This window comes from Dermochelys coriacea, chromosome 5 (assembly GCF_009764565.3).
Source record: "Dermochelys coriacea isolate rDerCor1 chromosome 5, rDerCor1.pri.v4, whole genome shotgun sequence".
Lineage (NCBI taxonomy): Eukaryota > Metazoa > Chordata > Testudines > Dermochelyidae > Dermochelys > Dermochelys coriacea.
In genome coordinates, this window is record NC_050072.1 from 121,629,707 (window position 1) to 121,643,699 (window position 13,993).

The following is a 13,993-nucleotide window of genomic DNA, read 5'->3' on the forward strand; positions in this document are numbered from 1 at the left end:
TCTCACACCGAACGGGGTGTACCTTGTATTCCCAACCTTGGATTCAGCCACAGCTTCTCCAACCATAACTCAGAATTTCTCCCTCCCACTTTTCCTGCCTCCATCCCATGTCAGTGCTGCGCTGTCCTTCCAGGTGAGAAGGGCTACATGCAGCAGGTCAACATTGCTCCTAAATCACCCAGCAGAGTAAATGCAGAGAAACAAAATGCATCACCTTCTCTGCCCTTCCAGGCCTTGGGGCCACACACTGAGCTAGAATCTCAGACTCGGATCTTCCACATGATAAGCAGACAAAGAACCTCACCTTTAAGTCTGGTGAGCAGCAGTTCTATCACAGACAACGCTTCTGTTCTGATGGAGGTGTAGCTCCTATTTTCTATGGAGAAAGAATGCATCCAACTTTCAAAGCGGAGTATACATCAGTGGCACAAATACAGCTTTAGCCATTTGTTGCCACAAAGTACTTTAGCTTTTGTAGCTCCAAACACTTCTGTCCATCATATGGCCATCTCAGAAATCCCCACAGAGAGTCAGGTGTATTAATAGCAGAGAGTCTGCAAATACACAGACTCCCCCACCATGTTAGAAAAGCATCATGCACAGCCTTCTGGTACAGTACCCACAGTGCAACCGTTCCACGTGTTAAAGAGGAATTGGAGGCTAACAAAGCTGGTGAAATTTTAGTACAGTCATATTCCTACATCAGAGCCCTTGAGAAACAACAACTCTTTATGTAGAGGAATCTCCTGTCAATAAACTTGTGGCTTGGCAATGCTTAAAATAACCATCCAGGTATTTCCTAAACCAATAGGATATTAGGTTAGGTTATATGGGCTTTCACCCAAAGTCACCAGAGACCAGGTTGTTTTCCTGTGACCATAACTTGCACAAGCACTTCCATGGTCCTCTGCCCCTGGGGTGACATCCTTATCCCCCCCACCAGTCCCTTTGAGCCACATAAAAGGACGGAAGTGGCATAAAGGGGCCCTAAGAGCCCTATATCTGCCCAGGGAACGATTCCCTAACACAGGCACTGCAGACAGCCTTAGGGCTCCTTCCTTGGCCATGGGGTTGGGTGCAGGAGAGGCGTGTTGGGAGCATAGCAGGACTGGGAGGGCACAAACATGGCCTCTCTTAAAAGGTGCACCACAGACTTGCATCTCTGGTTTCTTTTTGCTGCACATCATCTCCCACCATTCTGAGAGGTCTGGGAAGGGGCTGCTCCCCTTCACTCCGCAGGTCCTGGAGGTGCTTCACGGCTGGGATGCCCCCTCCTCCCACTTGCTGCCAGATCTCCTACCTCTGCAGCAGTGAAGTGACAGTTCATTTGCTCCCGTCTCTTTATTGTTTACTGCCCTTTCCAGGCAGCTGTGAGCCTTTTCTCTGATCTCAAGCCTCCCTCCTTCTTCCTTGGTGGGGGTCTGTGCAGCTCCAGCCCCTGGAGCCTCCACTGCAATGCCTTCCTGCTGAGCTCCTTTGCCCCCTTCTGGCATGGCACAGCAGCTGCACAAATGCCAGGTGAGATCCGAATGGTGCTCTGCCCATGAGGGAGCCTTCCCAGGATCAGCAGAGGGCAAATTATGCCCAGCCTCCTCCCATGCAACCAACCCTAGAGCCTGCATGGGCGTGAGGCTTTGAGTCAGACAGGCAAGTTGGGACCTCTCCCCACGACTCCACCCCAAAAAGCCTGACCAGGAGACCCAGGGCAGAACAGGGAGAGGCTCTGAGGAGGACTTCATCCAGATGACCCGGGGTAAATCTGGGAATGGGCCTTGAGCACCCTCAGGGCTTATATCCAGCCTTCCCGCCACCTGCAGTTCGAGTCAGAAAATGGAGATAACACGATCCCATCTCCTGCTCAAGAAGAATGGGATCCTGAAGGAGCACACAGCCAGGGAGAAATTTCTCCAGGCTCCGCACAAAGCAAGCCACATCTGGGTTGCACTCTGGTCACCATCTCCAGCAAATCTCGCCAAAAAGTCAAAAAAGTCCAAAAGGAATAAAAAGTGAGAGGAAAAAGAACAAAATAATCCAGAAGAGACACCTCCTCCAAGTCAGACTGTTCCTCCTCATACTGAGAATTCCTGCCTCATACTGAGAATGAGGGGCGATCAACAGGTGATCTCAAGTGCTTATATACAAATGCACAAAGCCTTGGAAACAAGCAGGGAGAACTGGAGGTCCTGGTGATGTCAAGGAATTATGACGTGATTGGAATAACAGAGACTTGGTGGGATAACTCACATGACTGGAGTACAGTCATGGATGGTTATAAACTGTTCAGGAAGGACAGGCAGGGCAGAAAAGGTGGGGGAGTAGCACTGTATGTAAGGGAGCAGTATGACTGCTCAGAGCTCCGGTACGAAACTGTGGAAAAACCTGAGTGTCTCTGGATTAAGTTTAGAAGTGTGTGCAACAAGAGTGATGTCATGGTGGGAGTCTGCTATAGACCACCGGACCAGGGGGATGAGGTGGATGAGGCTTTCTTCCGGCAACTCACGGAAGCTACTAGATCGCATGCCCTGATTCTCATGGGTGACTTTAATTTTCCTGATATCTGCTGGGAGAGCAATACAGCGGTGCATAGACAATCCAGGAAGTTTTTGGAAAGCGTAGGGGACAATTTCCTGGTGCAAGTGCTAGGGGAGCCAACTAGGGGGAGCGCTTTTCTTGACCTGCTGCTCACAAACCGGGTAGAATTAGTGGGGGAAGCAAAAGTGGATGGGAATCTGGGAGGCAGTGACCATGAGTTGGTTGAGTTCAGGATCCTGACGCAGGGAAGAAAGGTAAGCAGCAGGATACGGACCCTGGACTTCAGGAAAGCAGACTTTGACTCCCTCAGGGAACAGATGGCCAGGATCCCCTGGGGGACTAACATGAAAGGGAAGGGAGTCCAGGAGAGCTGGCTGTATTTCAAGGAATCCCTGTTGAGGTTACAGGGACAAACCATCCCGATGAGTCGAAAGAATAGTAAATATGGCAGGCGACCAGCTTGGCTTAATGGTGAAATCCTAGCGGATCTTAAACATAAAAAAGAAGCTTACAAGAAGTGGAAGGTTGGACATATGACCAGGGAAGAGTATAAAAATATTGCTCGGTCATGTAGGAAAGATATCAGGAGGGCCAAATCGCACCTGGAGCTGCAGCTAGCAAGAGATGTCAAGAGTAACAAGAAGGGTTTCTTCAGGTATGTTGGCAACAAGAAGAAAGCCAAGGAAAGTGTGGGCCCCTTACTGAATGAGGGAGGCAAGCTAGTGACAGAGGATGTGGAAAAAGCTAATGTACTCAATGCTTTTTTTGCCTCTGTTTTCACTAACAAGGTCAGCTCCCAGACTGCTGTGCTGGGCATCACAAAATGGGGAAGAGATGGCCAGCCCTCTGTAGAGATAGAGGTGGTTAGGGACTATTTAGAAAAGCTGGACGTGCACAAGTCCATGGGGCCGGACGAATTGCATCCGAGAGTGCTGAGGGAATTGGCGGCTGTGATTGCAGAGCCCTTGGCCATTATCTTTGAAAACTCGTGGCGAACAGGGGAAGTCCCGGATGACTGGAAAAAGGCTAATGTAGTGCCCATCTTTAAAAAAGGGAAGAAGGAGGATCCTGGGAACTACAGGCCGGTCAGCCTCACCTCAGTCCCTGGAAAAATCATGGAGCAGGTCCTCAAAGAATCAATCCTGAAGCACTTAGAGGAGAGGAAAGTGATCAGGAACAGTCAGCATGGATTCACCAAGGGAAGGTCATGCCTGACTGATCTAATCGCCTTTTATGATGAGATTACTGGTTCTGTGGATGAAGGGAAAGCAGTGGATGTATTGTTTCTTGACTTTAGCAAAGCTTTTGACACGGTCTCCCACAGCATTCTTGTCAGCAAGTTAAGGAAGTATGGGCTGGATGAATGCACTATAAGGTGGGTAGAAAGCTGGCTAGATTGTCGGGCTCAACGGGTAGTGATCAATGGCTCCATGTCTAGTTGGCAGCCGGTGTCAAGTGGAGTGCCCCAGGGGTCGGTCCTGGGGCCCGTTTTGTTCAATATCTTCATAAATGATCTGGAGGATGGTGTGGATTGCACTCTCAGCAAATTTGCGGATGATACTAAACTGGGAGGAGTGGTAGATACGCTGGAGGGGAGGGATAGGATACAGAAGGACCTAGACAAATTGGAGGATTGGGCCAAAAGAAATCTAATGAGGTTCAATAAGGATAAGTGCAGGGTCCTGCACTTAGGATGGAAGAATCCAATGCACCGCTACAGACTAGGGACCGAATGGCTCGGCAGCAGTTCTGCGGAAAAGGACCTAGGGGTGACAGTGGACGAGAAGCTGGATATGAGTCAGCAGTGTGCCCTTGTTGCCAAGAAGGCCAATGGCATTTTGGGATGTATAAGTAGGGGCATAGCGAGCAGATCGAGGGACGTGATCGTTCCCCTCTATTCGACACTGGTGAGGCCTCATCTGGAGTACTGTGTCCAGTTTTGGGCCCCACACTACAAGAAGGATGTGGATAAATTGGAAAGAGTACAGCGAAGGGCAACAAAAATGATTAGGGGTCTAGAGCACATGACTTATGAGGAGAGGCTGAGGGAGCTGGGATTGTTTAGTCTGCAGAAGAGAAGAATGAGGGGGGATTTGATAGCTGCTTTCAACTACCTGAAAGGGGGTTTCAAAGAGGATGGCTCTAGACTGTTCTCAATGGTAGCAGATGACAGAACGAGGAGTAATGGTCTCAAGTTGCAATGGGGGAGGTTTAGATTGGATATTAGGAAAAACTTTTTCACTAAGAGGGTGGTGAAACACTGGAATGCGTTACCTAGGGAGGTGGTAGAATCTCCTTCCTTAGAGGTTTTTAAGGTCAGGCTTGACAAAGCCCTGGCTAGGATGATTTAACTGGGACTTGGTCCTGCTTTGAGCAGGGGGTTGGACTAGATGACCTTCTGGGGTCCCTTCCAACCCTGATATTCTATGATTCTATGATTCTATGATTCCTCTGCGAGGAAGGAGAGCTTCGGGCTCCAAATCTGCGCAAGACTTGGAAAAAATGCAACAATTTTTTTTTCCCCTCTGAGGCCATGTGCAAAAAAGGTTGTGGCCACAGTCCAGATCAAACCTGAGCAGGCTTCTGAGGATGAGCCTAAAAGCAAATACCTTCCCTCCAAATCCTCCCCCGAGGCAGCAAGTCCCCTGCGCTCCTTCTTCAGAAGGCATAATTGGGGACAAGTCTGACCAGGTTAAATGTAGCAGTGATCACGACCTTCGGTTCTATTAGCTGCAAGAACCAGAGAATGCTCTCACTGAAGCCCAAAAGACCCAATGCCACAGTAACCTCCCTAGCGAGGGACATGGTTATTCCTAAAGAAGGGGAATTCTTCCCTAAGGACCTAACGGACAGGAGAATGGAAGCCATAATTTTTAGTGCTTGACTTTTAAGCTTAACTTCATAACTTTGACATGAAAAATCCCGAACTGAATAAACACAGTGGATTTATGGCTTATTACATCTATAACCCACTAAACTACCCCACTCTCTAGCTTCTTCCCCGCCCCCTTATGACTGGAGAAGTGCGTTAATGGGCCACTTTTCCTTGAATGGTCCCTTGAAATATGTATTAACTCCTGCTAAACAATCAGTTCTGCCTTGTATTTAGCTGTGATATTTCCCAGACCTGAAAAAGAGCTCTGTGTAAGCTCAAAAACTTGTCTCTCACCAACAGAAATTGGTCCAATAAAAGATATTACCTCATCCACCTGGGCTCTCTAATATCCTGGGACCAACAAGGCTAAACAACACTGCATGTGACTTTTTATACAGCTTTGAAATGACTCATCTGATGGCCAGCACACATTGCACTGCAGCTTTGAACTGCCTCCAGGAACTGCAGAGTGCAGAGGAGCAACCCAGACATATTAGAATTATGGGAGACACTGCTAGCAGAAAGGAAATTCTTGGGTAAAAAATTTTCCATCCATGATCATTGTCTAGGATATATAGGGCCAAAATAGTCTCTGGTACAACTCCATGGACTTTGAGGGAACTACACCAGAGATAAATATGGGCTATTGTTTCAGGTGTGAACTTGGCAGAGCTATAAAAAGTCTGAATTAAGAGACTGGGAAAATTACGTTTCATTCAGTTTTCCAGTCCTACGTGACTCATCTTCTGCAAGGAGAACTCTTAAGGCGGAAGTTATGGAATCGTAGAAAGTACAGTCCTGGAGGAGCCACACAGAAATCTACCACCTCCAAAATCAAAGTATTTACTAGTGGAGAGGAAAGGGTGTTCCTGCTCTAAAGGAGTCTGACACTTCCGGTCAAAGCGTCATGGGCAATACTGTCTTCAACAGCCAATCCAAGGGAGGGAGATTAAAGGGAACTCAAGGTTGTGGGCGATAATGCTACAGATTACACTTCACTGAACGTGTCCAGAGAGAGAGATTCAAATACATCCACCAGCCACTCCCAGAAGACAAGCATTTAAACAAGCTGTTCATCACCAGCCACCTGCTGGGAAAAATATATTTACCTAACGAGTGTGTAATAGATGAGCAGGTTTCCAACAGGATTTCTGTCAAAGCCCCGGGGTCTGAGTGCGCCTCTTCAAAGAGCATTAACCTAGCAAATTTAAAAGCAGTGTGAGACTCGTTGTGCCGAAGGAAGCAAGCCACTCTACGGATCTGCTTGGCTGACTCTGAGGAATCATTACAGCCAACGTAATAGTGCATTTGTCACAATTTCATGAAAAGGACTGAAATGCCTGAGCAAAGGCAGGAAATAAAAGTGAAGTACAAGCAGGAAAATTACCCTTGAAAATAGGCGTTCATGGCCTGTAGCACTCCAAGCTGCACTTTCCACGTACTGAGTTTCAGACGCTCACACATTAATTTGCACAGCTCTTGCCAATAGCAGCCTGAAAACAACAAATTAGGGTGGCATTACATTAATAAAGGGAAGGCAGACGTGAACTTTCCCTACTTCACACTAATATCGCTGTCTATGCCCATGCTCCACATTAGATCAGTCACTGCAAGGAGCTCAGAACATCCTCCTCCCACAAAGGACCCTGAAACCCTGGTTGATCCTGACAGGGCAACACTGTCATACATGGAGGCTTAATCACAGGCAACTAAATCCACATTCTGTCATCTCACTAAAAAAGGGCCTGATCATTCAGAGATGCTGAGCCCCCGAAGTTCCTATTGACATTAGTGGAAACAGTGCGTGCTCAGCATCTGGGAAAACCAGACCACTTATTTAGGTGTCTTGCTTCAGGCACCCCCAGTTAGAAAACATTGGCCTACACGTCCCATCACATCACTCTATGCCTTCAAAACAGCTTGGTGTATGGCACTGAGTGCACTTGTAAGGACTCTTCAGGGGTCTGCCTGGGCAAAGACAGACTATGCAGTGTACATTTGTTGGACTGCAAAAGACAGAGCATCTTCCCCAGTTACCATAAATTACTGCCAGGATTGCATCAACTGACCCCACTGCTCAAGCAATTGGCCCTTGAAAGCCCATTCCTCCGCATCCCTCAACGTGCTTTCTAGTTGAGTCCCTTTTTTAAGCAAATGCTCTTTGATCCACACACTGCCAGCTTTACTAATTATTTGTCTGATCCAACTTACGCTGCGTCTCCAGATTCCTAGGCCAGGCCTTGCCCAAACTCTCAAAGGCACAGAGCAGAGATTCCATCTGAAGCTCCTTTTCTTTTTCGTTCTCGTCATCATTCTTTGGTGAACCGGCTCCTACGCTCTCATGAGAATTCTGGAGAGGTAACAATAACGGGGGGAAGGATATTACGCTTTGTTTATTCCACAGGACGCTTTCCTAACAAACAGCCCTGGTATCTAGTCATTATATAATCCACCCACACCACACAGTTAGAGAACCTCAATTCACTGACGTTCTGTTTCCATCAGGAAAAGCTACAGAAATGTTATTAATTTCTATGCAGTCTTTCCTCCAGAAGGACCCCAAAGCGCTTTAACAACACAGGGCCTAATTTTCAGAGGTGCAGCATGTTTGTAGTTCCCATTGACTTCAGCCCAACCTGCAGATACTCAGCACTTGGGGGGGGGGGGGGGAAAATCACACTTCAGGATTCAGATGGGGGAGTGCAACCAGCAGACATCGCACTGCGCAACAGTGGGTTTGGAGGAGAAACGCTATGAAAACACAGTGGGCAAATCCCTGTGGTTTGAGACAGTGTCATGGGATCTTTAGTTTCCACCAGAGCAGCCAGGGACTTGGGCTTTAACGTCTTTCTGGAGAAGCACCACACCGTACGCTGGAAACCACACAGAACTCCGTTTTAGCCCCTTGCCCTTCCAGTGAAACTAAGTCTAGACAAATCAAAAAAGTGGGGATAAGGAAAACCTTGTGAGATTACAAGTGGGAGACGTTCACACCTGTACTGGACCGGTCTGAATGGGGAGAGCTTTTTAAACCATCAGCCCTGAGGAGAAAGAGCCCCATGGACATGACTTCACCTGGGCAGGCCTACCACCACCAGCTGGTTTTCAAAACAAAGTAAATCAAAAAGCTGAAGCGTCACCTTCTTTATCATCGGAAAGACGATGTCCGCCAGCTCCTGGAACCGGTCTTCCTTTGTCGCTTTCAGCACGTCTGCCATACATCTGAGAGCTACCATCTTGTACTTGAGGTTCTCTTTGCGACACTCTTTCAGGACAGCCTGGACAACATCATTGATGCTGGGCTGATTAGGCACAGACATCTGCAACTCTGCACTGAAACACCAGAAGCACATGGAAGGTCAAACACAAGTTACACCCCTCCGAGGCTGTTTGTTAAGTAAGTAGCTCCGACACCTCGAACCCAGGACCCCACATCCTTTACTGACACAATTCACAGACTTTCCATCCTTTTTATTTTAATACAGATTAAATAAAATGGATTACACACACACACACACACACACACACACACACACACACACACAGAGTCTTACTGGTGCCAATGAAGAACTCAGAGCCTGATTGGGCCCTTTTCTAGGCCTAAGGGGCATGGCTGGTTCACAGTGCTCTAGACAAGATCTTCTGGCCATCCCCAAAAATATCCAGTAATTTGACAGAAGAAGATGCGGCCCTTGGAGGTGCGTCCTAATGGCACTCTCCTCTGGGAAGTTTTTCTCAAAGAGGGAGGGGTTCCTTGTCATTTGGTGGAGTCTAGGGCATTTGCAAATAGGAAAAATGTGAACGAAAGTAAGCCTGTTAGCTCCAGAGTGTGCAAATCTCCACCAGAGGCAGGGAAATCCTTCTCCCAGCATTCACCAGCATACATACACCTCCATTCTAAGGGCAATGTTTCACTCTCTGTGGCTTCATTCGCTCTCCCTTCCTTCCCATAAGTACATTTCTGTTCCTGAGCTCTTCCTCAGTCTTGCAGTATCTGTTGTTCCCTCTTCCCTTCTTCTTCCTCACACTTTTCCCACTTCCTGTGTTCTTCCTCCTCACACTTTCAATACAACCCTCATGTCATTTCCTCCTCCATCCCCCCTCCGTCTTTCCCACCCCTGTAATCCACTCGCCCATCCATTCCCCACCTTCACCATCCCACTTCTCCCATCCTGTCCCTACATCCACTGAGGAGCTCTGCTGCCAACTCCGGCTTCTGCCCAACAGCCCCCAGCCTGAGATCAGAGGGGAGAGGAGATAGAGAGTCTATGTCCGGGGAAGATTAGGGTGGCATCCAGTTCCTATGACCTCCTACTTCTCCCTGGAAAGAGCAGGGGGCAATGAATTCTCCTCTCAGGACAGGAAAAGGCAGTGGCCATGCATAAAAAGGTGCAGGGAATCTGTTTGAACAATGCCTTCGCTATAGCGACGGTTACCTGCATGCAGAGACAACGCTGGCGATAGCTTTCAGCAGCTCCTCCTGTGAGCATTAAAACAAAAGCGAGACGTGCTCATGAGAACAACTTCACAGTGAGACAGTGCTTTCCTCCTGCACAGTTTTCATTGGTATCCCTAACTCTGTGGCTCAGACTCAGATGCTGCAGAAGCATCCAAATGCCACTCACCTCTAAAGGGGGCACATTCTTTCCATCACGCCACTATAAACTGCACTGTTTTAGTCTCATCCTCCCCAATCACTCATTCTTCCCACGGAAAACTAGCTGACTAGATGCCTACATTCCAAAAACATGACACGGCCGGGTTCTCACTCACACTGTCCTGGCTGCGAAGCCGGCCTTATAGCGTGTCTAAATGCGCGCTGCCAGAGGAATAGAAAGTAGTCTGAAGAACCAGATTCTCATTTACATTAAGCTTTGTTTTGTTTTTTTTAACTCTATGTGCTTACATATGCTACTTGGTGCACTTATTTCCATTACCGACTGGGCATAGATAGAGTTTTCCCATTTCCACCACCTTTAGTTACTCTGGTTCCATGCCTCATCATTTAAAAACATGCACAAGTCCCTCTCACTCTAAATCAAACAGGAAACAACGCAGTTCCACCAAATGCATCCGATGAAGTGAGCTGTAGCTCACGAAAGCTTATGCTCTAATAAATTTGTTAGTCTCTAAGGTGCCACAAATACTGCTTTTCTTAAAGCAGTTTGGGTATCTTATCTATTAAACAGCCACATACCTGGGCCAGAAAACCTCAATGCCCCTCTTTGTATCACAGGAACACACAGGACAGGAAGTGTCTATCAACCAAAGCAAGATACATTTGGAATCACACTCCCTGCAGGAATGGGAATGTTTATGGCTTGCTATGTTCCATTTCTGGGCTAAGGGACTGATCACCTGAGCCTCTCTCAATCCACTTGGCCCCACTTGTTTCTTTACCTTTCCTGTCCATGTTCTTCCCGACAGACCTTGCAACAATGCACCAACCACCATTCCCAGATGGGGCGGCACCAGGGAACCAGTTTGTTTGGCAATAGATGCCATGGCAGCCGCTCCCTGGGCTTTCATCTTCCAAGACGGGGACTGCAGAGCCTTCTGGGTAATGGCGATCAACTCCTGCATATACAATCTAATGCCACCGTAAGTGCCTGTGTATCAAACACAGAGAAAAGCTGTAATTTTAGGACATCAAAGGAACAAAAAGCTGATCCTCAAGCAGTAAAAGGATTCTCTTCTTCTGGCTGTGAGCTGAGTCACCACAGTAACCTCCAGATGACTTATCATATGGCCAAGTAACTGGGAGTCATTTCAGCTCTTCCTCACCATGTTTGCTAAATCCTTCAGAACTGATTTAAGAGGGTCTTTAATACACAATTGAACAGGAGAGCCAATCTCCATCCCTTGACCTTGTGAGGATTGGGGTATTTCTCTTGTCAATTTCCAGGGACATTTTATTTTTCTTCAAAAACCATATCCCTTACTAAGTTTGATGGCTGCAGTGCCTCAGGTCCTGGGGAAGAGGTCTGCAACAGTAACCTACTGACTGGTTGGGACTTTTGAAACCAGATCACTAAACAGCAGAGAAAGAGCTAGCAAGTCACTCACAAGGGGGCAAATTACACAGCTGCATCGACCTTCATCCCAGGACATAAAGCTGTTGAAACTGGTATCTAGAGCCCTCCTATTGGGTAACACCCACTCTTTGGAGTTAATACTCTGAGCACCACCTACTAGACCCCAAACCAAAAGAGATCTCCAATTTCAATCAGGCTAGCACAGGCACTGGGCATCAGTCTTAATACCCCTCCCTACATCAGTACCTCCAGAGAGAGCAAATTTCATTCCATGAAGCTTTTGAATGCTGGGGCTGAGATTTTCAAAAGTATCTAAGGTATCCCCCATTGCAATAGCATCCAGCACCTCACAACCTGTAATTCATGTATATCTATCACATGTTGTCCTTGCATATGAGAAACTGAGGCACAAAAAAGCTAAGTGACTTGCCCAAGGTCACACAGGTTTTGTGTGGGAGAGAGCAGGGAACTAAACAGGCATCTTCCAGACCCGAGGCTACAGCCGTAATCATTGCGTCATCCTTCTTGATAAAAAGGTGATAGATAGCCTACATCCTGATTTAAGCACCTAAATAAGCGGCTTGAATTTTTTTTATTTTATTTATTTTTAAAACAAGCATTGGCACCTAGCAACTCCCACTGAAGCCATCTTGTCACCCAACCCTCCCTACAATATCTGGAAAGTGCAAAAGGTGGGCAGAGTCTCTGATAGGAAAGGAAGATTTGGTTTTAAAATAAAAAAAGTTAAATTAAAAAAGCATAGTTAGGGTGACCAGCAAATCCTATTAAAAACTGGCCCCTAAAGATACAATATTAGTGTTTTCATGCATTTGATATCAACTGGTTAAAAATAACCCTGCAAATTTTCCCACACTTTTCACAAATTTTCTGCAGAAAAGACAGTTACCTTTTTCCGAAACTGGTGTTCAAGATGTGTTGCTCAAGTCCATTCCACATGAGGTGTGTGTGCTTGCCACATACTGGTGCCGGAAGTTTTTCCCTCAGTGGTATCCGCAGTGGACAGCTCTGGCACCCCCTGGAGCGGCACACACGACGTGGTATAAGGGATGCCGCCAGCTCTCCCAACTCTCAGTTCCTTCTTGCTGGAAACTCCAACCGTGGGGAAGGAGGGCAGGTTGTGGAATGGACACGAGCAACACATCTCGAAGAACACCAGTTACAGAAAAAGGTAACGAAGTGAGCTGTAGCTCACGAAAGCTTATGCTCAAATAAATTTGTTAGTCTCTAAGGTGCCACAAGTACTCCTTTTCCTTTTTGCAAATACAGACTAACACGGCTGCTACTCTGAAACCAGTTACGGAAAACGTAACTGTCTTTTCTTCTTCGAGTGCTTGCTCAGGTCCATTCCACGTTAGGTGACTCCCAAGCAGTGCCAACAGAGGCACCGGGTAGGAGTTCACGGACGAGTAGATTGCAACATAGCCCTGCCGAACCAAGCATCATCCCTGGCCTGCTGAGTGATGGCATAATGCACCGTGAACGTGTGAACCAAAGACCACGTCACGGTCCTGGAAATGTCCTGGATGGGAACGTGTGCCAGGAAGGCTGCCGAGGATGCCTGAGCTCTGGTCAAGTGGGTCCTCATAATCAGCAGCAGGAGTGTGCCAGCTCGTAACAGTCTGGATGCAAGAGGTGATCCAGTTGGAAATCCTCTGTGAGGACACCAGAAGGCCCTTTACCCGTCTGCTGTCGCGATGAAGAGCTGGGTCAACCTGCGGAAAAGCTTGGTATGCTCCAGGTAAAACGCCAGGGAACTTCTGACGTCCAGCCTCCTTTTCTCGCTAACCGTGTGTGGCTTGGGACAAAACACTGGGAGGAATATGTCTGCCTTCCATGTTAATCAGGACACCACCTTTGGCAGAAAGGCCAGATGGGGTTACAGCTGGACTTTGTCCTTGTAGAATACCGTATATGGCGGCTCCGATGTCAGGGTTTTAAGCTCTGACACTCGCCTCGTGGATGTTATGGCCACAAGGAATGCATCCTTCCATGACTGGTGGGAGAGGGAGCAGGAGCCGATAGGTTCAAAGGGCTGGCCTGTGAGCCTAGAAAGAGCCAAGTTAAGGTTCCACTGTGGGACAGGCGCCTGCGTCGGTGGGAAGAGTCTCTCGAGGCCTCTCAGGAACTGGACAGACATGTCTTGTGAGAACACTATCTGACCTTGGATCAGCGGGTGAAAAGCGGAGATATCGGCAAGATGCACTCTGATGGAAGAGAGAGGGCCAGCCCCTGGTTCTTAAAATGGAGCAGGTAATTAAGATAAATTGTAAGAAGGAGCACGACAGGGAGATGCTAAGCTCAAATGCCCAGTGGGAGAACCTCGTCCACTTAGCCGGGTAGGTTGCTCTAGTGGAAGGCTTCCTGCTTTCCAGGAGGACGTGCTGGATCACGTTAGAGCAGGTCTGCTCCTCCGAGTTCAACCACGCAACATCCATGCTGTAAGGTGGAGGGGGGCGAGGCTGGGGTGCAGGAGATGCCAGTGATCCTGGTAGAACAGATGTGGTCAGTCGGGAAGGGACCAGGGAGTGGC

The 13,993-nt window shown here is 47.8% G+C and overlaps 1 protein-coding gene across 5 annotated transcripts in view; it reads right to left on the reverse strand.

Annotated features, from left to right (window-relative positions):
* The window catches only part of ECPAS (Ecm29 proteasome adaptor and scaffold), a 95,225-nt gene that overhangs the window by 3,665 nt on the left and 77,567 nt on the right, over positions 1-13,993 (reverse strand). For 3 of the 5 annotated variants that reach the window (XM_038403192.2, XM_038403191.2, XM_038403193.2), the window contains 7 exons: positions 10,808-11,016; positions 9,844-9,887; positions 8,548-8,740; positions 7,619-7,757; positions 6,795-6,900; positions 6,517-6,605; positions 305-376 (listed from right to left, as the gene is read on the reverse strand). In XM_038403192.2, the coding sequence (XP_038259120.1) occupies positions 305-376; positions 6,517-6,605; positions 6,795-6,900; positions 7,619-7,757; positions 8,548-8,740; positions 9,844-9,887; positions 10,808-11,016 (852 nt within the window). Of the gene's footprint in view, positions 1-304; positions 377-6,516; positions 6,606-6,794; positions 6,901-7,618; positions 7,758-8,547; positions 8,741-9,574; positions 9,710-9,837; positions 9,888-10,604; positions 10,666-10,807; positions 11,017-13,993 lie in introns of those variants that run through there. The other 2 variants (XM_043515367.1, XM_043515368.1) reach the window with 2 other exon arrangements.